The sequence below is a fragment of the Rousettus aegyptiacus genome, unplaced genomic scaffold (assembly GCF_014176215.1).
Source record: "Rousettus aegyptiacus isolate mRouAeg1 unplaced genomic scaffold, mRouAeg1.p scaffold_m13_p_1, whole genome shotgun sequence".
In the NCBI taxonomy this organism is placed as follows: Eukaryota; Metazoa; Chordata; class Mammalia; order Chiroptera; family Pteropodidae; genus Rousettus; species Rousettus aegyptiacus.
In genome coordinates, this window is record NW_023416284.1 from 126,876,116 (window position 1) to 126,904,046 (window position 27,931).

The 27,931-nt window shown below is 32.4% G+C and overlaps 1 protein-coding gene across 11 annotated transcripts in view; it reads right to left on the reverse strand.

Annotated features, from left to right (window-relative positions):
• The window catches only part of SNAP91 (synaptosome associated protein 91), a 125,253-nt gene that overhangs the window by 50,786 nt on the left and 46,536 nt on the right, over positions 1-27,931 (reverse strand). For 6 of the 11 annotated variants that reach the window (XM_036219813.1, XM_036219802.1, XM_036219785.1 and 3 more), the window contains exons 8-13: positions 25,985-26,091; positions 17,546-17,587; positions 12,065-12,135; positions 6,475-6,502; positions 3,483-3,592; positions 1,297-1,415 (exon numbers count right to left, since the gene is read on the reverse strand). In XM_036219813.1, coding sequence (XP_036075706.1) covers positions 1,297-1,415; positions 3,483-3,592; positions 6,475-6,502; positions 12,065-12,135; positions 17,546-17,587; positions 25,985-26,091 — 477 coding nt within the window. Of the gene's footprint in view, positions 1-1,296; positions 1,416-3,482; positions 3,593-6,474; positions 6,503-9,958; positions 9,965-12,064; positions 12,136-17,545; positions 17,588-25,984; positions 26,092-27,931 lie in introns of all 11 variants that reach the window. The other 5 variants (XM_016118619.2, XM_016118617.2, XM_016118616.2 and 2 more) reach the window with 1 other exon arrangement.

Consider the following 27,931-nt stretch of genomic DNA (forward strand, 5'->3'; position numbering starts at 1 on the left):
CTCTGGGACTCCCATAATGCATATATTTATTTGTTCATTTGATGTCATCCTATATATGTCCCATAAGTTTTGTTCACTTTTTCCTATACAGCCCATAAGCTTTGTTCACTCTTTTTAGTTACGCTAACTGGATATTTTATAATGATCTCTTCTTAAGTTTGATGATTCTTTATTCTGTCTGATCAAGTCTGCTGTCAAGGTCAGCACCTGTTATCCAATGCATAGGCACATGTGTCTCCTCCTAGGTCCCTTGGCAGATGTTGCTGGTGGCAGGGCCAAAGTCAAACAGGACTACATGTGAGTCCACGGGAGATGGTAATGTTGTCTTAGGTCAGTAGCAAGAACCAAGGTTGGTGAGCCTTCCACCTGGGCATAGGCCAGACTTCTCAAAACAACCTTCTCCTCGGTCTTGGGCTCTACTGGGGTTTTGCAACCTCTGTCCTGGATCTCAACGCTCCCACAGAAGCACTTTTATCCATGGATGGTTGCCAAATTACTGTTGCTGTGGGGAGATATGATGAGGGCACCTCCTATTCCACAATCCTATTTAAGTCCCTTTCTCTGTGTTGTTTCTATAGTTGCATGTGTCATTAAAAATTTTTTAAAAATTTTATTTTGATAGTTTGATGCAGTAAGGCAATGTATTAAAACCAGCTCTGTGTAGCATTAGAAATTATGCAGCAATTAACTTAATTTTTATATTAGCGTTACATATGCTTTTAATCAAATACATGAGCTTTTTTTTTCTGAGATACATGAATAAAATAGAAATCAAGCACTTAAGTGTCATTCTTCTCGATCAGTTTAGTTCAGATCTTTTCTGACACAAACAAGAATCCATCCCAGATTTCAAGTGCACTAAGTCAAAAACAATGTGAATAAAACCAGTTCAGGTCAAAAGGAATCAATAAAGGAGGCTATACCTGAACAAACCAAATTAGAAATGCTACCTTTGATTAATCTTATAAATTTGCAGGAATATCCAATTCTCTAAAGCCTGAATCTTTAGAAAACAAGTATTAAAAATAATCATATTTTCAGAATAGCAAAATAGTACTACCTCTACTCCGACTTTTAAAATTAAAAGTATATGACTACTTGAACATTTTAACTGTATTACAGGTACTTTTTCTGTCTCTGTCTCTCTCTTTCAATATATATGTTAATCGATATATGGCATTCTTAGCATTTTCTCTCTGAGCACCATTCTGAATCTTTAGAAGGTAAGTATAACCATTATAGCCCGAATAAAAACAACTAAATAGAAAAATAGTATGGCCGTCTGGTTTCACACACCTCCCCAGGCAGTGGCTCCTCCTGAAGGTGGTGGTGGTGCTGGTGCTGCAGCTGCTGCCGCCCCTCCAGAAGAAAAGTCTGGCTGGAGGTCCAGGAGATCACTAGATGGTTTAGAAGTGCTGAAAGGAAAACATAATTTTAAAATCAGAGTTTGAAAATTTATAATGTAAATATGCCTTTTAAATTGACGTACAGAAAACATCAAAGATTTTGTATATTTTAAATCAAATATGAGAGTAACATTTTGAAAAGTATAGCAGTATAACATACGTTCTTCTACCAAGGGTTGGCAAACTACTTTCATTAAGGGCTAGATGCTAAATATGTTAGGTTTGTGGGCTAAGTGATCTCTATCACTACTTGACTCTGCCATAGTAGAATGAAATAAGACATAGACGATACAAAAACAAGTAAACGTGCCTTGGTTCCAGTAAAACTTTATTTAAAAACACAGACAGTGGGGTGCATTTTGACCCCTGGCCCATAGTTTGCCAACTCTTGCTCTATAAACAATAACAAACTTAAACCATACTTCAAGCAATAGGTCACTACCAAATCATAGTGCAGAAATTTAAAAAGGGAAAACCTAAATGCCTCAGAGTAAGGTGGAATTTTCTTAAACATGTTATGAAATGCTGACTATGAGGACTGTGACAAAGGAAACATACTGTAAATATTAAAGGTATGAGGGTAAGGATTATGGGTAATTTCTTCTATTTTCTACTTTTTTGTATGGAAAAAAACTATCTTGAGAAAAAGAACTTATTTATAAACCAAAGATACTAAAATAAATAACTACTAATATTCCTTTTCTCTAAGTAAACAACGATATATCAGGTTTGCCTGTTATGATGCCTCACCTTAAAATACTTCTATATTTTTTATTCTTATTCACTTGGGGCTGTGCTTTTCAAAGCTTCTCTATCTGCAGAAGTTTTAAGGAAGAGCTTAGAGCTTTGCTATTCAAAGTGTGGTCCCCAAACTGGGAGCATCCTAGGACCTTGTTAGAAATGCAACATCCGGCCTTACTCCATTTCTACTATATTAGAATGTTTACTTTAACATGACCACATGTGTTTCATATGTACATTTAAGTAGAAGAAGCACTGGCCTAAATGTGACCAGATCAGGTGCCAAGCCATCAAGGGCCCAGGCTCCCTACCCTTCTCTGTATACAGCAGTTCCATCTTGATCTTTTTTACATTTTAGATTTCCAAGTAATATTCTTTTGAAAACAGAATTCTGCTGCTTTTTAAAAAAAGTTTCAAAATCCCTAAAACTTGCCTAGTGTTGATGTCCATTTCATAAATACAAGTGATCTAAGTGCCAGGATAGGGAAACATATTTATTATTAAGATCCACATCAGAGCTTTTATAAGAAGCAACTTATCTTAGTATAGAGGCAGAAAGGACTTGGTTTTACCAAACTTGAGATTATAAAAAGAAGAATTAAGCAAGTAGAGGGTAACACACATGGTTAACATGGGTGCGATAGCTGGATTTATTGTTCAGCTCAAAACTTGTCTCCAAATCCAGGGAATTTATAATCAGAGTAACAGATACTAGAAAAAGAGACTAGCATCTTCTCAAGGCAAAATGGTCAAACAACGTGTTGACCTAAAATTATTATTTGAGGAAGCCCCTATGAGTTGGGGCTTCATTTTAGGCAGCCCTGAGATTTCACAGAATGCTCATGCACCCCTACCTTTCTTACGCCTGTTCTGACCTGCAGGTGCTTTAAAAGCTGATTAGGAACATCATGGGGATCTCTTCCTACCACCAGAGTCTGAGTCCCTCAGATGGGCCATCAAATTCAGCTACAAAGGTGATTTTTTTTTAAGCACCCTTTAAATTTCCCACGAGAAACTCCTTTTAGAGAACATTTTCCGTATCGGCCAATTTCAGAAGAATTGAAGTGTGGGCATCATTTTTCTACTTTCTTTCCCAAAAGTGCGGGCAGCAAAGTGATTTCCACAATTTAGATCTTTCTAATGCTTTGAGAGGTACAGGCCTAGGTGGCTGTATAAGGTATAAAAGAACTTGCTTTGTGCACCTAAAAATAATAAAAGTATCACATATTAGGACTAGTTTTCATTTTCTGAAATCATTTGGGTTCAGTACATAAAAATAAAACAAAACCTCATCGAAATATTAATAAACAAGTCACTGCATACTCATTAACTAACCTGACCGGGACAGCCGCAGATGCAGTTGCAAATAAATCAACCGGTGGGGATGTGTCAATAGTTTTAGCTGGTGTAGAATTAGGAGACGTAACAGTTGTAGCTGGAGAAGACTGAAAGTGAAGATGCACAACACACTCTAGTCAAATATGAATCTACAGGACACAGAGCAACAGGACTTTCACTTTGCAGATCCATGACATTCCCAGCAATTTTTTGGTAGCTATTCTTTGAAGAAAAAACTCAAGAACATTTGAATCAAGAATCATAATACATAATCAATAGTGGACAAAACATCTTTCAGATTTTAGAAGTTAAATGTAATTTATATAAAATGATAAAAATATTTTTATTTAAATATTAAACGACAAAAATATTGTCATTTAATATATAAAATGACAAAAATATTGGCCTAACATTGCAAAGACTTTTTATTCATATAGTTAAAATTAAAGCTAAATGTATTTCCTGAGCGTAAAATTAGTGGGAATTATTTTCCTAGCTGCCAAAATTTTTTTAAATGACCAATTGCAATAATTGACATAAAACCAAGGCCATTCTTGTTCCTTTGTATCCTAAACAGACCTCATATGAAGTTTTCTCATATGCCTTTGAAATCTAGAAATCTAACTTACAAAATAGTTCACAGATGGCAGAGAACAATTCACAAAAAAAGATTATAGTCACTGACAGCTTGAGGATATCATGACTATGCATGCCATCACTAATATAACAGAGATCAAAAGTGAACTAAAAAAGTAAAGTAAAAGCTAAAATTTATTGTCCTAGACTTGTTCATTTTTAAGAGGAGGACTTAATAGCTAATATATTTAAACATTAAAATTTTTATTGAATTATTATCCTAATTCTACTTTCTTTTATTTTATCTACTTAATTCTTCACATAGTCTCAAGAGAAAGATTAATGGATCATCTCAAAACGGTCCACTGATACTGAGTTCTGTAAGTGGAATTGAGATATAACAGCAAGTAAAGTACACGAAGACCAAGACCACGCATGGGCTTTCTGACACTGCTGTAACTGGACACCCGATTTCAGATACACTAAACTTAAAGAACATTTCAAAAAGAATAATTTAAGAAAAAGGACTGAGGAGATAAGAAATTTATATAAATTTTCATACTTAACCAGTATTTATCTAATATCTATTTGTCTAAAAATATAACTAATCAAGAAGTCAAAATTCAGTAGATACACAAGTGCCAAGCATTTGGTAGTTTGATAAAGACAAACATATGAGCAGTATGGATATTATTACTCAGAAAATATCACCTCAAGCCTTTCTTCACCCAAAATTCAAATTTTCGAAATGGAATGAGAAAGATTATCAAGGGAATAGAAAGGACCAACTAAAATTAACTCGCACATAATCCACTGTGAACACTGGCAATTCCTCTAAAAATATCAGTTTTTTTAAAAGGCAATACAGGTAAATAAGCTTAGAAAGTGATGTTTATGAAACATCACCAAGAACTTAAAGACAGCAATGAATCTACAAACATAAATACAGAAATGAAGATCTTCAAAGACCTATTAAAAACTGCCTTGTAACAGCAATTATTGAAGAGATAAGAGAGCTAGAAAAACAGAATCAAAATGATCTTGTTATTCAAAAAAGAAAAAGTCAATAAAATTCAGTTCAGCCTAAATGGAGAAACAGACCATCTCAAAGGATGCCATAGTTTTACCATACTCTACTCAGCAGTCATATGTTGGAATTTTTCACGTAGACATAATGATTTGAAACCTGGCTTTGTATCTGAATCACCAGGGAGGCTTTTGTTTGTTAGTTTTATCTGATTGTTTGTTCAAGCTCCCCAAGGGACTCAGGCAGCAAGCCAGGCACTGGCACAGTACAGGATTTCTGGGACACCCCCTCCCCTGCCCCAGTGCAGTGAGGATGATATCCTTCATGTCTGTAATGACAGCAATTATATAGTGGAAACGTGTCAAAGAAGAAAGAGCTCATTTATTAATCTATTTTTTGCATGAAAAAATACAATGGAAAATGTGAACCACAGACCTACACAAGTAATACTCTTGTTCCTGATTACCCTAATCCTGTCCTTCAACATGCTAAAATAGAGACAGGGAGGTGAAGGAGTTATTCAATTTATTAAAAGACTGTATAAATGGCATGCTTGTGAAAACATACCCAACAGCAACTGGTTTCTCTACCATTAAAACTCACATATTATATGCCTTGTCTATCTCACAGAGCTGTGATTCAGTGTATGTGAAAGTGCTTTGTAACAAGTAAAATGTTACACTGATACATTTGTTTTTAGTTGTAATATAAATGTATGAAAATTTCTTTCATATAAAAAAATTTCAGTCCAAATAGAGGACTAAAGAGACATTGTTATATTACATTGGACTTAGAAAATATAAAGGAGAATATATGAAAACTTACCTTTCCTCAAAAAATTAAAAATAAAATTGCTTTATGATCCAGCAACTCCCCTTCTGCATGTATGCCCAAAAGAATTGGAAGCAGAGATTTGGATAGATATTTGTGCACCCAAGTTCGCGACAGTGTTATTTAAAAAAGCCAAAAAGTGGAAGCAACCCAAGTGTTCATTGACAGATGAACAGATATGGTATATACATATACCAGAATATTAGTCAGCCTTAAAAAGAAAGAACATTCTGGCATATGCTACATCATTGACAAACCTTGAAGATATTATGCTAAGAAAAACAAGCCAGTCACAAAGGGCAGATACTAGATGATTTTCCTTACATGAGGTATCTCAACTACTCAAAGTCATAGAGACAGAAAGTAAAATGGTGGCTGCCAGGGGCTGGGAAGAGGAGAAATGGAGAGTTAGTGTTTAAAGGGTACAGAATTTACCTTCAGTTTTGGAAGGTAAAAAAAGTTATGAAAATGGATGACAGGATGTTGCACAACAATGTGAATGTACTTAATGACACTGAACTGTACACTCAAATATGGTTAAAACAAAAATCTTACCTTACTTAATGGAGAGGGAGCACCAGATCTAAAAGGCAACAAAAAAATTAAAACTGAATATACATGAATACATTTGCAGAAGCATTTAAATTTGATAATATCACTTGTTCAAACATTAACTTATTTATATACAACTGTTTTTTAGTAATGGACATACTATTTTTAAAAAATACATTTCATTTTTTATGCAATTATGGCATTCTCTTCTAATGTTTTCTATCCACTAAATCTAGTACTAGAAATTCTTAAATTTAAAATTCTTTTCTATAGCTTTAGCAATTCAATTCGAGTGGACCATTATTGCCTATATCTATCAAAAATAAATGGTCCAATTGGAATTTTAAAAATTTTGCTAAGACTTAAGAAAAATAATGCTTTACAAAATTAAAAAAAAACCTCTGGTTTATTATTTTAAAAGTTAGAAATCTCATGAAAGTACATTGTGATTCATTTAATCATAATTATGATGCATAAAATGAACACTAGAATAAAAAAAAAATCCCTAAGAGCTCTGTGCCTGAAATACGTTTCAACTTCCATATTCACACCCCTGACCTTTTTAAAAAATGTTATGCAGTCTCTGAAAAATATTCCTATTATCCTGTTAGAACTAGAAGGAGCTTGAGAAAGAACAGAGACCTCGATGCTTGTTTCTAAGGGAGTGAAGGAAAATTAGGAAGAAGTAAATTTTTTTTTTTTTTAGATTATGGGTAGTAGCGACTATTGTCCATCGTTTCCAGCAAAGTGCTTCAGAAACAACTGCCTAAACAGCTTGTACCTTACTAATCAGAGTTGGTGGAAAATTAATAATAAAACAAAATTAATAAAAACTATAGTTCAATAAGAAGCTTATAGTCAAGGTCTTATAAAATGGCAGGGATGGCTTGCTACTTATCGAGAGAAAATATCACATGTAGCAGTAGCAGAACAAAATTAGCAGAGATTTAGTAACTGGAATTTCTTAAAAGATCATAAATTTTTGTTTTGTTGAATGTAGCAAAAGGAATCTAGCAGTATTAATGTCTGATTAATATCTTTTACGTTCAACTTCATTTGCTAATATGTGTCTGCCATTTTGTTTAATTTTAGTTTTTACTTAAATGAATATAGGTAATGTAAAGTAAGAGCACACAGAGATTTTTTGCTGTATAATAAAGGTAGAAGCATAATAGTAACAACTCATTTCAGTTATGTGTACTTTGGCTAAAAGTTATTTTAACAGTAACATATCCTGTGAAGAAAAGAATCTATAGATTTATCTATATTATTCATTTCAAAGGGACTACTAAAACAAATGACTTCATAGTGTTCTCTGTGTCTATAAAAAGTTACTAAGCTACCTAAAAATTCTCTAATAAGTTTCTGACTAATAATTTCTCCACTCCCATCATTTTTCCTTTATATATGTGAAAAAGAAATAGAGTTAAGTCTAAATAAAAATTCAACAAAATAATTGCCTCAACTCAGAAGTCACTAGACGTGGTCACTTTCTAAGAATAAAATAGTTGAAATTAATTTATCTCTCAAGTAATTTTCATGAACCAATTCTCAGTGGTACTGATGAATGAGAATACTATTACAGAAAAGAGAATTGAGGATAATCAAAAACTTTTTGACATGTTTTCAAACTAACACATAAAAATTTCTAACATATTCTCTACTCTATATCAAGAATAAAGATACAGTAAAAATAACAGAATTGTTCTACCTGCTATTAAAGAATATCACATTCAAATCTAAGTATAAAATATCAAAATCGGCATAAGAATCAGTTTGCCAAGCTCCTACATGAAGATTAAATGACACTTGTAGTTACCCCATGAATTAAATAAGTAAACATGAAAATCTCCTACAGTTTATGTTGAGCTATCATGCCACTTACTGTACTATATCTTGCCTGTTTCAATATCTTTCTATTGTATGTTAAGTTCTTTGAAGTGACGGAACCCATATCTACGTTTTATATCCCTAGTACTTTACACAACACTTGGCAGAGTCTAGGCACTGAAATATATTTCTGCATTATCTAAATCTTAGAATAAAATACATTCACATACTTTTTGTATAAAAAGCAAGCTAACTGAAAGCCTTAAAAAGTATTTTGTGTAAAACTAAAGTGTCAAGATGTGTGACCTCTATTCCCATTGACCATGTCCGGCCATTTGCTAAGATTTCATCAAAAAGGTGAGAATCAGAGATGCTTCCATTAGGGCCATAGTTTTAAAAAGGATAATTAATCACTGAATAAAATCTGAGGGCCCTGAGGCTCAGAGAGGTAAATAATGTGCCATTCTTTAATGGTGGATTTAAGACTTCAGTCCAAGTCTGTCTGACACCCAGAGCCTGTGTCCACTTCACATTCTAGCCAGTCCTGATGAAAACACATATGAGCCCAGTACATTTGTTCCTCTCTTGCACAACGTACAAGCTGCTTCTTTTTTACCTGTTTCTAGGTTGATTTTCTACCTATCCATGGTTCTTTCTTATTTATAAAAGAAAATTCTACAATATCTTATATATAGATAATAACATTTATTAAAGATCCACACTTAATTTTAATTATTTCAGCTAGAGAAATTTAGTACAGAGTGAACCGTGTTGGGAAAAATTAAAACACGAATATAATTTCAGAAGAGAATGAATGACCATATAGTAATCTATCCTAAATTCTGTAAAATGCTATAAACAAAAATACGTGGGCTTCTATGATGAACACAGCAAATGCCAAGACTTACTTCCAGAGTGTATAAGCAAGCTACTGAAAGAGAAAATTTTATTTCTTATTCACGACGATAGACCCTATAATGTTCTGGCTATAAATACTAGATAGAAAACCTATCTTCCAAATAATTTCAATTACAGTAGACTTATCTTGAGTTTCTTGCACCTTCAACAGTCAATAAACTCGCATGAAAAATAAAATCAATCTATTTTGTTCAGTGGAATCATGGAAACAGTCAATATACAAAGGCATATCACACAGTATTGCATACAATTTCAAAAATAAATAGTGGATACAAGGCATTAAATTATAAAGGGTACATATATTTTTTATAGCAGACATCCAAAAAAGTCTATCTTATCCATTTATTTGACTGAGAGGTTAAGAATAACTTTATACTGCTACTGGAAGATAAGGAAAACAAGTTTAATTTTCTTTATAAAACTGTCTTTTGGCACTTTTGCCATATGACATGGGAAACAAATGAAAAAACCTTTGATTTCTAAAATCTAAAAGGAATATATAAATGTACACCTAAGAGAGATCATTAGTCTTGATTCAAGAGGACCAAAATAAAGTAAAACCATTTATGCCAGTCACCCTGAGAGACAAAAAAAAAAAAGAATACAATAAAAAAACAGATGTGTAAAATCGACAGAAATCAGTTTTAAATATTCTAAATACCAAATGTGGACTCTTAAGAGTGTTTTTTGCAGTTTTAGTAAAAACCAAATGCAAAAAGTCACTCAATATAGTACTCACCCTTCACTTAAGTTCCCAGGTAAGCACAAACATACAAAGAAGAAAATAGTTAACTACTACAGTTCATTTATTTTAAAAATAGGGAATAAGCGAAAGACAACTTCATATGTGGTCTCAGCCAATTCAGAAATTAACTCTGACAAGCATAAAATGATTTGAAACCAGAAAGAAAACTTATGCTCAGCAAAAGGTATTCAAAATAGAAGTTTTTGTTTCACTGCCCTTAGAAATATAACTAAATTTTCCAAAAAAAATAGTTTGCAACAGCCACAAGGGGGCAAATTTAGATTTGAAGTTAGAGCTAAGGAAAAGAAATCCACTCTAGAAGGTCGCTTCTCCCGTGATTGCAGCCCTGGCAAATTTAAAAAGGAAAAAGTGTGGGTCTGTGCAGGATGTGGAGGACCTAAGGGGAAAAATGCAGGGAAGCTGACTTTTTGCCAATGTGTATCCTACATTGCCCAAGGGAGAGGCTTTAACTCTTGGGGATGTGCATACTGTATTTCCTTAGCTAAAAAGGTTTTTCTGCCACAGAAGCAGGGACATTTCTCAGGCTTCTTGCTTCCCTTTGCTTACATCCTAGGCAACTCACATATGGCTTCCCAGATACCCTAATACAGGTGACCCCAGCAACAGCTGGAACTGGATACCTACTATTGTGGTTTAACACACTCTCACATCTTTTTAGTTGACATCAATCCATCCACAAAAGTCTGATCATCCATGGCTATATCGAAGCTGGGGTTGACTATGGGCTTTGGCAATAAACTTGCTAGCACCGCTGAGAGGTTCTGTCACCCATCATTCCAAATAGCTCTGCCATAACTGCCTGAGAGATTCCTACACTGTTCCTTATCACTGAAAATTTAAAACATGCAATAATTTTTATCCTAAGTTGGAAAAGATGACAGAAATAATACTTAGCTAATAAAATAAGCAACAAAAAAGTAACATCAAGACAGAGTCTAGATTCTGGGAGAATGCCCAAAGAGAACAAAGCAGAAAGAAGTTGTATTTTGATAGCTGTATCATAAGTAAAATCTATGACCAGCCTACAATCCTGCAAAGATCAGTTCTTAGGTTGTTTCTGCTAACTTCTGTTGTCAATCTATGTGAAATAAACATAAAATCAGGATGATCCACAAAGACATTTCAAGCTGACTCTGTAGAGAAAGCTACACAAAGTGTTAAGGTGGAGATGATAAAATATGAAACAGTCCCTAACCTTTAGAATCAGAAAATCTATTTGAACCACATATGTGAGGGGTGGGGTGGGGGTGGGGGAGGAAGCCACACCACCAGGCAGTGCATGATTAAGGAAGGCTGCATGAGATGGTCCTCCCAGGATGTATAAGATTTACACAGACATAGATAAGGAGGGTAAGGCATCCAAGACTAGCAGAAATATTGTCTGAGCAAGGCACAAAGACTGGAAAGCAATGGGTCTTGTGAATACACAAGTTTGACACCTGCCAGACAGAGTAAAGGAAAGAAATGGAACCTGGACACATTTTACATGCAGTGAGGAAAAATAGTCAAAAATGTAAGTGCTTAACACCAAGACATGAAAATCCAGTAAAACTGCACTTATCGCTGCTCAGTTACTACTATTTCTATAAAAAGTTCTCTGAGTAAAAACGTCAGCAGCATGCCATGCTGAATGGTTCAAATGGGGAGAGTCTGGAGTCCAAAAAAACTATACTTGAGAGCTTTGCTTAGTGGGGCTGGTAACATAACAATATTCAAGGCTGTGAAATTGTGCTTGTTTTTACTCATGTCCAAAGATGACAGCCTCTATTTTTAAACATGAGCAACTCTTTTTTTCTGTGTATTGTGAATCCCTTCTAAGGGCAAATATATAAATTAAAAAGTTCAGTCAACATGGGTACAACCTACTAATTTGCTGCATGTCTGCAATTAAATTGCCTGCATGTGAGGGTCACATTCTCATAAACCGATGGGAAGAAGGCTTTTGAAGGAACCCAGAAAAATTACAATAAAGCATACGCTAAAACTGCGGTAGTAAGTATAAGTTGTATCACGATAAATCTCATTCTTAGCAAGAACTAGCATTTTTCATCTTATTTAGAATATACAGCTAATGCGTACTTGTTTCCAGGTTTCTTTCCTTCTAATGTATTTAGATGCTGTTCAAGGGTCTCCATAAGACTGCTGGGAGCCTATAATAAGAAAGTAAAAATAAATCTCTGCATTGCTTGCTTTCAAAGTAAACACACTGGAACATCACTGTAACTCTGTATGGAGGAGGTCAGTGGATGAATCCAAATATGTATGTGAGATAATTTCATTCTAGGTTCTTTTGATATTTATATATTTAAGTTACATGGAATCTCAACAGAGCCCATCTTACATATATTTAACGTCACTGAACAACAAATAGTGTTACAGCGTGGTTTCAGTGTACAGATTACATTGGATAAACTTTTTCTAAGATCTTACTTAAACGCAGTAAACTTAATTAAGGTCACCAAATATTTCAATAAGACCACAGTGAAAAAAGAACAGGCATTTGTATCCAAGTCAAAAATATGAGAGCCCAAATACAAACTCAAAGAAAGGTGAAAATACAGTAAAACCTCACTTATCCATGTTTGACTGAAATATTAGAAAAAATTGCTACTATATTTTAAAAAGGGGGGGATAAGTGATAGTTGTGAGGAAAAGAATATAACTTTAGTAATAAAGAACAATTAAGATTTTCTTATTGAGCTATTTAATTTATATATGTAATAAAGTTATGTTAGCAAATATAATTATGTTATAATAGACTACATGTATGAGCAGATTTAACATATTTTAACCATTCTATTAAAAAGTAATTGTTTTTATAACATGTTTTTATAACATTTTTATAAATGTAACGTGATGGTATCTTACTATATAGTAGAAAGAAAAATATCCCATCCCATCTATTCTCCAAGCATTAGAAATTTAATTTTCTCTTTCTCAAATAATTTTAAGCCAAATCATACCTTAACAGCAGCATAGGCATTCAAAGAGTAGCATTTCATGAATGAAATTTATAACTATGTTTATAGATACACTGAATTCTGACAATTGTTCTTTGAATTAATATGAAATGAATTTTGAAGGACTTCAAAGTAGCTGCTAATTGTTGAAATAGCTCACATAATTCAAGGAAATTCCTATCACTGTATATTTTACATTGTACCTATAATGACAAATTAAAATAAAATTCTTATTAAAAAATTTTAGTTTTGAAAGTTCACAATATTTAACATTTATTTTAACTTCACAAAGACTCAGAAACTGTCTTAGCAATTATGTAATTACATATGTAATGATATGTTTATTATAAGTGTAAATTACTAAGTGAACCAAACATGTAAATTTATAAATAAAAATTGCTAAGTGAAACAAATTAATGTGATCAAAGTGATGAAGGTAAGGTAAGAAGAAACAGCCTTATGACCCTTACCTAAAAAGTTATGGACTATCGTGTAGAAAGAATAAATGTAAGAGAATACATTTAGAAAATTATGAAAATTAAAAGTTTAAAATATAACTCAGGTGAAAGTGGATTTACTCAATAAATTCCAGTAAACTACAACTAGGAATATGTCTCTAAGTGTAAAAAAAAAAAACACAAATTTTTAAAAGATTCAAAAAAATTTTGCTCTATGGAAGAGTCAACTAAAAAGATGTGTTAATTTAACAAACGGAATGTACACTGTAACCTTAAAAGGAAGAAAATATAAATGGCTTCATAATTTTTACATGAATTCATTCCCGATAACTTCAAAATTATCATACTAATTGTCAAAATAATAATTATTATAATTGTCATATTAATGGAATGTAGGAGACCTGGGCATATAACTTTAAACTTTTCATATTTCCACTTTTTTTCATTGAGAGCAGAGTAAGGGAAAAATAAATCAAGCCATAAACCCTCTCTCCATTTGGAAGACTTAGGTCCTCTGAATGTTAAACACAATGTAAAGAAAATGTGATTCTGTGCTAAACTTGTTAAGAATGCTACTTATAGTCTCAAAATTGAGAATATATTATAACAAGAGGGGTTTTTTTCCCGCTTTTAATTATCTAAACAATAAAAACAACAAAAGCCCCAGAACCAGGAATATAATTTGCAATTTCATTCTTTTTGTAAATTTCTTCATAATTTAAGGAAGAAAAATTTTAAATGAAGTTAATAGTCACAACAGTCACAACAGAGAGCTGACCAAGAACACACACTACAAAATTGACTTCTGTCTTTAAGGGGAGTCATTTCCCAACGCATTGCACCTAAAATTAAGTTTATAGTATTTTATCTTCGAGGTTTAAAAATGTTTCTTCATTTATATTATTATAGGGACTTGTGAAATCTAATAGAAATAAATTCGTCAAATGTATTCAAAGGGAGCAAAATTATTTTATAGCAATGTTTAAGAATGCAGGAATATCAGCCTTCTTCTCAACTGTATATCTATGGCGCTGAGCATATCCTAGCATGTAGTAGGAAAGAAACGAAAACTGTCTCAAATTTCCAAGGATCAAAACTTTGAGAATGCCTCTGCTGTTGTAAAAAAATTTAATAATTAATAAAGTAGAATAAGCAGTATCTTTAGTTGCTTATTTTTAAAAATGTCAAAGTCAATAGACAAATTGGAAACACCAAGCCAAAGAACAAGAGTCAGCCTGTGAAAACTGATAACAGCAATACATCATGGTTACCGATTCATCAGTGGCACAGTCTTTAAAAGGAGACTTTTCTTTACCAGCCGTTTTCAGATCAACCAGAATTCCTGACATCAAAACCTAAGATGTTTTTCATAAATGGAGATATTTTAAATTTGGAATGTACATACACACACCAAACAGGAAGTATTTTGAAAATCCTTTTCTTGGAACAAATTCACAGATAATTTTGAGTCCAGGATCAAAAAGGAAGCACACACACATCTCCAATTTAAATGCTTTAGATTTTACAGCATCATTAAAACCAAATGAGGGAAAAGAAGCAACCAAAACATCATTCAACGTTTTTATTAGATCTAAGAAACCATTTAAAAATACTAAGAAATATTTCAGTTCTGATATCATGGTCACTTCTTATCCCAAACAGCCATTTTGAAAGTTTTTAAAAAATGTTGCTATTCATAAATCATTTAAATGCAGTTATAATATTATATTCACAATTTAAAAAGGCCTACAGATGTCTGTACTCATATTTATTGTGTATTTTCTAAGCTAAAAGATTTCCACTACATTTCTCTGTTCCATTTTGCTGCAAAAGAAATTCTAATCTTTTTTCAGTTACTAGCAGCCTGCTGCTACTCCCAGTCCACAGGCAGACCTTCTAAGGGTCTCCATCTCCTCTTTAACTCTCTTTTATGGTTAGTGTTTTTGTTCATTGCTATGGCTAGATTCAGTGCCATGGTAGCTACAGAGAAGCCTGGCAAAGAGCAGAACCTAATCTCAAAGGCATTAAACTGAATCCATGCAACCTGGCATTTCTAGACCCATCTTCAGATTTTATTTGTTTGTTTATTTAGCTTAACACTGTCTAAAAGATTAACCCAAGAACAGCCCACATTTCAGCTCGGCCCTGACTACGCTACTGTCAGAGTTGGTTTAAATCCCTAGTTCAGTTAGAAGCCTCTATTGGACCTGTGGAACAGGCTCTAAATAAGAATTTAGGAGTGTGTTTAGCTGTAGCTCATAATCTCAGCAGAAAGCGCAATTAATAACAAGAAATTTCAGAAGCACACAATATTCTTGCATTGAAATGTAAATATATACTGGAGAAAAAAACTATAGGGTTGTCTTTTTTTTTTTAATGAGGCAATTTAAAAATAAATGTTAATAGCGAAGTTTATGTGGCTCTTACGGTCATAATAAAAGTACAGGATACGCAATACCAGATTCTAATGAATCTCTACCACAGAATAGCTTTTTACTAGATCCGGGGCAAGATTTTACCTTAAGAATTTTCTCTCTCTTTCTCAAACTGTGATAACACACAATGTACATCATTAAATAAAATATTACGTCTCTGGACTTCTTGAGAGAGATTATATAAATTATAATTAATATTATAGTATCATTAAAATTAAACCCAAGTATGTGAATAATTTTTAATGACATATAATACCTTTCTAATTTTAAAAACAAAAAGGTATTAAGTATTCTTTTAAAATTTTTCTTTTCTCCCTCAGACTCTGCCCAAATTGAAAGCCTCTTTAACAATATATCTAGTTTAATATATCTAGTTTTTCTTTTATTCTACAGTGAGCTGTCTATAGAGCTGAATAAAGATGATTTACCATTTCTAAGAGCTATTCATTCAGCTAAGTAGTTTAATATCCACCTTCTTAGGTTAACATGCATTATTTATTTGGGTTATTTTACGAAACTGCACTGTAAATGTTTATTATAATTAATTTAAAATGAAAGCATACTGATTGCCTATTACTGTTACAAAACTCATAAATCTATATGCAATAAAGAGATTTTTAACAGTGCTTTGTGCACACTCAATTTTTAGCCATCTCCAAAATGATATCAATATCTTATAGTCAGTATTTACCCAATCATCTTCTCATAGTAGCAAAAATATTTTATACTAATTTTCTGTCAACTAGAAGGAGCTATCTCCTAACCTTTAAATAAAAAAATATCATGTCATCATATTCTGAATTGTTTTGTGAATTTTATTTATGAAGAATTCTTAGATTTTCATTGGTATTTTAATATATATACAGAGAACATTACATTGGGTTTCTCTAATTTTTAATAAAAATTTAAGGTTAACATTATTTTAAATATGGAAATATTTTAAAGAATTAAAGAAATTAAACATTTTGATATTATTAAAACTTCTTAATATCATTTCATTATGACAATGTTCTTCTATCACAATGACTTATTTACAAAGACAGGAAACTTCTATACTCATTACTGGTAAATAAGATAACTCTATAATTTCTCCTATCAAGTGAATGTCTCTAATTGAAGGACAGGTTTGGATAGAAATTTACCATTAAGAAAGTGAAGAGCTGATTAAATAAAAACAGTTCCTGTAAATTATGAAAACGGTCATACAGTAATTCTACTCATGTGAATGATCTTGATTTTTTCACTTTGGCACTGTCTGGACAAATAAAAGGATTGATAAGGAAGCCTGCTATTGTTTTTGCTTACTAAATGTTTACCAGAAAAATCATTTACCTCTACTATTTTTAAAAAAAAAAAATAATTTTACATATGGAAGTTCCTCTACTTCATAAGGGAAACAAGATCAGTGTAGTAGAACTATATCGGAGTTTGCCCCATTCACATTCTTCCTTCATTCAAGTTCAAGGATGAAAAGAGAGCTCAATAAGTAAATTCAGTTGCCTTTAAAAAATAAATTATAAAGACAGGAAAATCTTCATGTTACCTTCAGAAAGATATTTGATGGCCAGAAAAAATAAGTAAGCTAGAAAATTTCCAAGAAAGTTGGCTCCCTAAATTCAAAATGCGTTAAATGGTAGGATCTTTTATGGCAAATTATGGAATAATAATTTCACACACACTGAATCTTCCACTCAGAGCAGCATTTACCTGTGTGAGGTCAGGAATGTCACCTTTATCAATGCCAACTTGCTGTAGATTAAAAAAAATAAGAAGTTACTTAGTGGAATTTAAAAAATTAATTTCTCTCAATTTAATTGAAGATCACCACAGAATTAGTTAAAATCATAGTTTAAACTTGGTATGGAAGAATTGTTATTATAAATATTAGTTTCACTTTGAGCATATGCTGTGTAGTTTTCCACTCAATATGACAGACCAATTATTTCATTAATCTAGCTGGGTATAAAAAAGTGTACAGAATTAGGTTAGAACCCCAAAACAGAACTTAAGAAACTGAAGTGTAAATTTTAAAGATTTCCTCCACAGTTAATGGCAGCTAAAAAACTTAAAAGAATAAAAAATTCTTAGAGTAAATTTAAATGTTAATTATGCCAAGTCCTCTGTATAGAAAATATCTATTTATTTTTTTGAATTTATTTTTTAATTAAAAAATTGTATTTCATTTATTTAAACAATCCCCTTTCCCCCCAAATAGTTCATCCGTTTCTCCCACCCCTACCACTCCCACCTCTTGGAACCACCAATCTGTTCTCTGTATCCCTGACCTTGGATTTTTTCTTCTTTTTTCTAGATTCCATATATAAGTGAGATCATATGATATTTGCTTTCTCTGACTTATTTCACTTAGCATAATGCCCGCAAAATCCATCCAGGTTATCACAGATGGCAAGATTTTATTCTTCTTATGGCTGAATAATATTCCATTGTGTATGCATCTATATAACATTTTCTTTATCCACTCACCCATCAATGAACATTTATGTTGTTTCTATATTTTCATTAATATAAATAATGCTGTAATGAACATGGGGGTGCATGTATCCTTTCATTAGTGTTTCTGTTTTCTTTGGATAAATACCCAGAAGTGAATTTCCGGATCATCCAGTAACTATATTTTTAATATTTTGAGGAACATCCACACTGTTTTCCATAGTGGATGCACCAATTCATTACATTCCCACTAACAGAGTACAAAGGCTCGCTTTTCTCCACATCCTCACCAATGCTTGTTATTTCTTAAACTTTTGATAACAGTCATTCCAGCAGGTATGAGGTGATATTTCATTGTGGTTTTGATTTGCATCTCCTTGATGATTAATGATCTTGAGCATCTTTTTATACACCTCTTGGCCATCAGTATGTCTTTTTGAAAAAAAATGTCTATTCAGATCTTCTGCCCATTTTTAATTGGATTGTTTGCCTTTTTCCTATTGAGTTGCAGGAATTCTTTATATGTTTTAGATATCTGCCCCTTATCAGATATACATTTGGAATTATTTTCTTCCATTTGGTAGGCTGCATTTTTCATCTCGTTAATGGTTTATTTTGCTGTAGAGAAGCCTATTTATTTGATATAGTCCCACTTGTTTATTGCTTTTGTTGCTTTTTCTTTTGGTGTCAGACTAAAAAGATCATCGCCAAGACCCACATGAGGAGATTATTGCTTATGTTTTCTTCTAGGAGTTTTGTGGTTTCAAGTCTTATATTCAAGTCTTTAATCCATTTTGAGTTAATTCTTGTGTATGGTACAAGAAAGTGATCCAGTTTTGCATATGGCTGTCCAATTTTCCCAACACCATTTACCAAAGAGACTTTCTTTTCCACATGGTATATTCCTGACTCCTTTGTTGTAAAGTAACTGACCATATATGCATGGGTTTATTTCTGGGCTCTCTATTCTGTTCTACTGATCTATGTCTGTTTTTATACCAATACCGTACTGTTTTAATAACTGTAGCTTTATAATACAGTTTGAAACCAGGGAGCATGATGTCCAGAGCTTTGTTCTACTTTTTCAAAATTATTTTGGCTATTTGGGGTCTTTTGTGGTTGCATACAAATTTTAGGGTTGCTTTTTCTTTTCCTATGAAAATGCCATTGAATTTTGATAGGGATTGCACTGAATCTGTATATTGCTTTGGGTAGTATGAACATTTTGACAATACTAAGTCTTCCAATCCATGAGCATGCAATATCTTTCCATTTATTTGTGTTTTCAATTTCTTTGATTAATGTCTTATAATTTTCAAAACACAGGTCATTTACTTCCTTGGTTAAATTGATTCCTAGGTATTTTATTCTTTTGGGTACAATTGTAAATGGGATTGTTTTCTTAATATCTCTTTCTGATAGTTCATTATTAGTATAAAGAAATACAATAGATTTTTGCATATTGATTTTGTATCCTCCAACTTTGCTGAATTTGCATAGTAGTTGTAACAGTTTTTTTATGGAGTCTTTAGAATTTTCTATATATAATATCATATCATCTGCGAATATGATTTTTACCCATTTTCTTAATGTGGTGTATCATACTGACTGATTTGCAGATGGACTATCCTTGCAACCATGGAATAAATCCCACTTGATCATGGTGTATGATCCTTTTAATGTATTGTTGAATTTGGTTTGCTAATATTTTGTTGAGGATTTTTGCATCTATGTTCATAAGGGATATTGGCCTATCATTTTCTTTTTTGTAGCATCTTTATCTGGTTTTGGTATGAGGGTAATGCTGACCTTCTAAAATGTGTTTGGAAAAGTTCCTCCCTCTTTTATTTTTTGGAAGAGAAGAATTAGTATTAGTTCTTCTTTGAATGTTTATTAGAATTCACCAGTGAAGTCGTCTGGCCTTGCACTTTTGTTCGTTGGAAGGTTCTTCATTACTTATTCAATCTCCTTGATAGTAATCGGTCTGTTCGGATGTTGTATTTCATCAGAATTCAGTCTTAGTGGGTTGCATGTTTCTAGGAATTCATTTCTAGGTCATCTAATTTGTTGGCATATAGTTATTCATAATAGTCTCTCAGGATCCTTTGTTCTTCTATGGTATCAGTTGTAACATCTCTTTCATTTCTATTTTGAGTCCTTTTTTTTCTTGGTGATTCTACCTAAAGGTTTTGTTGATTTTGTTCATCTTCTCAAAGGTTGAGCTTAGTTCTATTGATCTTTTCTATTATTTTTTAAGTCTCTATTTCATTTATTACTGCTCTAATCTTTATTTCTTTCCTTTTAACTTTGGGCTTTTTCTTTTTCCAGTCCTTTGAGATGTAACGATAGGCTGTTTGAGACTTTTCATGTTTCTTGAAGTAGGCATTTGCCAGTATGAATTGCTTTTTCTGCATTCCATAAATTTTGGTATGTTACATTTCCATTTTTGTTTGTCTCAAAGTATTTTTTGATTTCTCTTTTGATTTCTTTAGCCCATTGGTTGTTCAGTAACTTGTTTTTTAATCTCCATATATTTGTGAATTTTCTAGTTTTCTTCATGTAATCAACTTTCCACTGTGGTTGGAAAACATGCTAGATATGATTTCAGTCCTCTTACATTTATTAAAACTTGTTTTGTGGCCTAACATATGATCTATCTTGGACTATATTCTATATGCGCTTGAGAAGAATGTGTATTCTGTTGGTTTTGGATGGAGTGTTCTGTAACATTGTTATCAATTTAAAATAGACTGTAAAAATTACTATATGTAAGCCTCATGGAATTCTATAGTAAATATACAAAAGATAAAGGCATCTAAGCACACCACTAAAGAAAGTCACAAGGAAGAAAATAACAAGAAGAAAGGAATAGAGAGGAACTACAATGACAGCCATAAAATAATTAACAAAATGGCAAAAAGCCCATTCCTATCAATAATTAACTTAGATATAAATGGATAAATTCTCCAATCAAAAGAAAGAGTTGTTGAATGGATTTAAAAAAAAAAAAAGACTCACCTATGTGCTGACTACAGGAGACACAACTTAGATGTAAAGACACACACGTAGTAAAAGTGAAGAGATGGAAAAAGATATTCCATGCAAATGGAAAGCAAAAGAAAGCTAGAGCAGCTATATTTATAGCAGACAATACAGACTTTAAAACAAAGATTACAATAAGAAACAAAGAAAGGTGTCACATAATGACAAAGGGGTCTATCTAACAAGAAGATATAATGTTTATAAGTATTTATGAACCCAAAAGAGGAGCATCTAGATATATATAAGGCAAATATTAACAGACAAAAAGGAGAAATAGACAACAATACAATAATAATATGAGACTTTAATTAATACCCTATTTACATCAATGGATAGATTGTCCAGACAGAAAATCAATAAGGAAACATCAGCCTTAAATGATGTGTTATACCAGATGGACTTAGGAGATATTTATAGAACATTTTCCCCAAAAGCAACAGAATACACATTCAATTTTAATAACTTGTTCTGGAGGTACTTTTCACTTCTCTTCTCACAGAGAAAATCATTTTATTGGTTTCTTATGTATCCTTCCAGAATTTCCTTATGTGAATCTAGGAAATGTGCAATATTTAAATATTTAGTTCCCCTATTATTATACAATAATAGTGTATGAAAAACACTGAGTTCTCTTTTTCACTTAACTATTTATTTTAGAGCTATGTCCATATTAATACACGGTTTCCTCATTTTTTTTCAACTCTCTTGTCCTATCATTTATTTAACAAGTCACCTATTAATAGATACTAATGTTGCTTCCAAACTTTTGCCTCTGCAAGCAATGCTGCACACACTATTTTGCACCTGTGTGCATCTGTAGTATATGTTTGTAGAAGTGGAATTAATAGGCAAAAGCGTACAGAAATTTTTAACTTTTTTAGATTGACAAAGGAAGGGGAGTAAGAAGCAGGCGCAGAAAGAGAAAAAGCATGCGAGCATGCAAATATGGGAATATATTAATAAAGGTGAATCAATGAAGAGAGTATAAAGGTGTTCACCTAAGCTACTTTATCACCTCTTTTGTTGATTTGAAAATTACTCAAAATAAAAAGTTGGGAAAAATGCAAATCATAATTTCAATTACCTAATTTTATATAGATGATAAAACTGATTCTCAAAGAAACAAAGTGGGTTAAACCAAAGTCTCTCTCATTGAAAAACCAAGTGCTTTGATTATACTAATGGAAATGTAGAAGCAAATACATCAAGCCTAAGTGTTGGGCTCTTATGAAGACAACATAGCAAACTGGAGATTGGAAGATCCACTTGTGCGTCAAGTTCTGCATTAACTTCTTTCCTCTGCCTTTTCTATGACTAGATTAGTCTCTCAACCTGGGCACTTTTGACATTTTGGGATGATAATTCTTTGTTGGGGGTTGTCTTGTTTACTGTAGGATATTAGCAATATCCTTGATCTCTACCCATTGGATGATTGTAGTCTCACCCTTCTTCCTCTATCTATCTATTGATATAAGTTGGTTATTAAAGTCTCCTACTATTACTATGTTGCTATTTGGTTGTTACAACCAAAAATGTCTCTGGATGTTGTCCCCTGGGGAGGAGGAGGGAGCAAAATTGTCCACTATGGAGAATCGCTGGTGTAGAGAGCACTGGCCCCCACCTTTCTAAATCAACTTATGCTAGAGAATTCTCTCCAAATACAGGCTTTAACTGCTAATGACTGAACTCTGGCTTTAAGGAAGCCATTGATGCTTCTCTATACTCACTCATATTATTATAAATTATGGAAATTATAAACTGAAGCAACTTCATTCCATTTATTTCCATATTTTAATACCTCTTTAGATGATCCATTAAAATATTAATATGCATAAAGTCAGCAAATTTTAAATGATAGTATTATGGATCCCTAATATTGGAATCAGTTTGGTAAAGGGTGATGTGTTTTATTAAATGGATAATTCTGTTAAAGACATGATTTAGGAATTATGTTTTGACACTGCTATTTTTACTGCCCTGAATTTCTGAACCACATTGCAACTGGAGGATTGAGCTAAAGTATGATTGTATTACAGAAATCTCATCACTTTGTGTCTACAAATATTCTGGGAGACTTAACTCCTATGACTTGGTATTTACCTTGGAATAGCAAACTAAAAATAACTTGGTTCTATAAAAGGGAAGTATGTTCAGCAGAAATATCTGTTACCTATAAAACAAACATTTTACAAAGTTTCAGTTGTCTGCTTTAGGAGTTTTCAGTACAGTCATCTCTCCATAACCATAGATTAAACCAGTCATAAATCAAAAAAGCTTGCAAAAAAAGTTATGTTTTTGCTGATGTGTACTATGTAGATAGGCTTATGATGGTTGCATCCAGACTGAGCATGTACAGACTTTTTCTTCTTGTCAATATTCCCTAACCAATATAGTATAACAACTATTTACACAGCATTTACACTGTATTGGATATTATAAGTAATCCAGGGATGATTTAAAGTATAGAGAAGATGTGTGTAATTTATATGTAAATCCCACGCCATTTTATATAAGGGACTTGAGCATCAACAGATTTGGGTATCTAGAGGGGGCCCTGGAACTAATCCCCATGGACAGCTAGGGACAACTGTTTAAGGATACAAAACATGATTTTTTTTTTCTATGTCAAGCAATTCCACTGGGAAATTTGCATATTTTCATAGAAATTATTCTATTACTCTATATTTCTTTCAATATGACAAACAACTTATTGTTAACATTTGCCAAATCCCTAATATAGCTGTATTTTTTAAATGACATTCCGGAAGTCTTCCACACACCCTTTAGGCGGATGGTACTAACTACAGGACAGCTATTGGGTATGAGTCATACATACATACATCACATGACTACTGACTGGAAGACAGAGAAGCTTTGTCAAGAAATTTGTGTATTAACCAATCATAACCAAACAACTAAACACTAGTATTCAAACAATTACTATTCAAATTATGAACAATGAAATTTTAATGTGAAAGAAAACATAAATGGTTATGGTTAACCATTGTAGGTTAACGTTTATTCTATTAAAAATAATTTTATAAATTAGTATCTATTCTATAAAACAATCATAATGTTCAAATAAAAGTGAAATATTTATTATTCAATTATTTAAGGACAGGCTTTCAAAATGAGTTCTGATTTCTGTGACTCTTATTCACAAAGGCCTGAATTGGGTCTATGCTAACAGAAAGTAAAATTTTACATGTAAAAATAGAAGGAAATGATAAATAAGTACCCCTTTTCTCATGAAGGACCTTGAGCTAAGTATTAAGCTGATTAGAGAAATATATACCCCAGATGTCACATGTCCAGGTCCTTATCTGATATATACAGTGACAAATGGGAAAACTGGAAAGCATGTACATTAGAAGTTAGTGGAACAATGAAATAATCTTCTCTGAGTGCTTATGCATAATTGATTATTTTCCTAGAAAGAAATTAGGCAAATTTTACTAGATTATGTTGATAATTATGGTCAAACCATGGGAAAATCATTGCAAACACAAAAATTAAAACTTGTGTAGCAGCAAAAGCAAAAGTTTCAAGCAATATTACCCTTCCTTAAAGATCACCAATATCAATTAATTCATGAAGAAATACACATGAACATGCTTTAATGTATATGTTATTTATATAAGTTAAGTTTTACCTTTTGTTTCCCATGTTGTATAAAAAATATTTTTATTCTGATTACAAGCTGTATGGATCAAAGCTGAAGAGACATTTTACAACACTATTTTGGTCTCAGCATTTGAACTTTACAATTATTACTCCTGTGAATAAATGAAATTTAAAATATAATACATAGACTAGACTGCTTTTGAAATTGTGTTTATAAAATGCTTGTTGTGTGCTATATTCTCAAAAATGGTAAAAAATCACAAAAACGTGTCACGGATGTCCTACGCCCAAGGCCACTGTATGCTTCGCTGTCGAGCTTTAGAACCCTTGTGCACAGCCTTCTAGTCAGTCCTAGCGATATAAAAACCTATGTAATATAAAAACTCATCTGTCATCTTGCCGAAGGACTACAATAACAATGTCATAATTTACAGTATCAGTATGAATCAATAATTGGATTTTATAAGCGAAACGACCAACTTACAGATAACCTGAGGAATGCCGACTGTATAGTCACACAATTATTTTAAGTATAAAAAATGTCCTTAAGAAATAATTTATAAACTTTATTAAACTGTATTTTCTGTTTTAGTTTCTCATTGTGTTTCAATCACTGACAAGTAAGAAAGGTCAGATTTTATGATTAATCATTTACACACTAAGAACAATGAACAGACTTTTCTAAGGTTTTCTTCTAGGGTTCAATAAAAAGGAAGCATATTCTTACAATCAAAGGTAGCTGTCAGGTGGGATGGAGGAATGGACCACTTTGTGAAATAGTAAATGAGCTCAGACCCATGAAACCTTTATTTGAAGACAGAATGATCACCTGATTGGGACTCAGGAGTACAGAGTACAGCTCTGAGTACAGGTCTGAGTGACGGGATGATTTTTAAGGTCACTTCCTGTCCTAATACACCGTTACTCTGTGGCAATATTTCTTGCCAGATTATAAATTTTATCATTCACCCTAGATACATGAGCTAATATTTGAAAATCATATTTCCAAGAAAGCTTAGTATTACTTACCTCTGCAACTTTGAGAAATTCAGACACTCTCGTCATTCTAGTTAGAAATCGTTTGTAAATTTCTAGGGCATCTTTACATTGTCCTTTCTTCATTTCAAAAAACTTTTCTAGAAGAGATGGACAAGCATTTTGCAAAGAGTATTATACTCAATTGTATTCTAAGCTTATATTAATAGTATTATTTGAAGCTTAAATTAATATTTGAATCAAAACACTTGTCACTAAGATCTATAAGATCCTAAAACACCCAAACAAGGGGATCAGAGTAGTTTAAAAAAGGTGTTATGTTCTAAGGTGTCTCACATGAAACAATTTAAATAATGAAAATACAATTAAAGTAGAAGAACATATGAAATGTCACAACAGGTATCCCAGTTATCTGATCCAGATATCCCAGTATTCTGTTTTAGAAAACAGCATCAAATTTTTCATGATAACAATCTCAAAAGTTATGACTGCATTCAACAGCATCCTTATTTTCTTAATAGCTCACTATAAATTAGTAATTGATATATCATAAAACAGACATCTATAAACGTCCCTGAATTAAAGAATTCTCTGAATGAAAAGTTGGATGAGATGACTTTCAAGGTCACTTCCAGTTCTAATATACCATTACTCTGTGGCAGTATTTCTTGCCAGATTATAAATTTTATCACTTACTCCAGATACATGAGCTAACATTTGAAAATTATATTCCCAACAAAACTTAATATTAGTTACCTAAAAATTGCAGAGGTAAGTAATATTAAGCCTTGTTGGGAATATAATTTTACACTCCATATAAATTAATACCTAGTTTTATTGGTCATGAATTATTTATTTTGAACATTATAATGTCTCCTTTAGTGCTAAAATGCTGAAGTTTTGTGAAAAGCATTTGGTTTACCAAATTCTTCCTGACTTTGTCTATAACTGTATCCTCTTCCTCAATCTGTAGTTTTCTAGACAGAAAAACATGAGCAATTTGCTGCTCTCTTCTGCCTCCCAAGATTAGACTTCACAGTCATTAAGCTACAGTGCCATTACAATTGCAAACTGACAGTGTATTTTCTCCACACAGTTTTAATGAAAACCAGCACTCTATCAGTGTTTTTGCCAACCAGTCCATTCATCGGTTCATTCAGTCGGTAATCACTGACACTGCAGATAGAAACACGGTAGGCCAACAATATCTCCGAGGCAACTCTGGATCATAAATGGTGACTCAAACCATTCTTATTTTATATCGGCACATGGTTAAACACATGCTATTTTTGTATTCTTCTATACTTTAAAGTCCTTGATTTCATTCAGCATGTAATTTTACTACCTGAAAAGTATTTTTAATTTTCTCAAGGAGGTTTAATAATATATAATTGCACAAAGAACTAATTATTGAGGGCAGCTACTCATTACCTTCTGTTGACAGTCTTTCCGTAATTTTACTTTTAGCATGGACAACCCCTGTAGGGTACTCAAGGAAGCAAAAAGATCAAGAAAATAAACACATACTGTGCTACTTGTTAAGATTTGAGAGGGAAGTGAGTCAAAAAATGGCCAAAGCTAAGGATATTTTCTTTGTCCATTCTATCCTGGTTTATAATGATGCAGATAGACTCATGATTCTATAAGGAAACAAATCTTTTTTAGTTTAAACTTTTGAAAATAAAAACTTATTCTGGTAAAAAGAAAAAAAACACTTCTCTTTCTTGTTATACAATCTTCACATAAACAATTTCTAAATGTCTAGATTACATTTATCTGATCTGAGTTTATTTCTTTATGCCAGATTTTCGGCAATAACACGAAAAGAGAAATCAAACTGAATAATCTCAATTTTCTTTTAAAACTAATGGAACAAAATTTTAAGCAATTCTCTGTCTCCCCTGGATGCTTTTTAAATTGTATCTATCTTGGTAGTTTAGGATTCAGTAACAAAAGAGATTCAAACGTAATGGCTTTAGG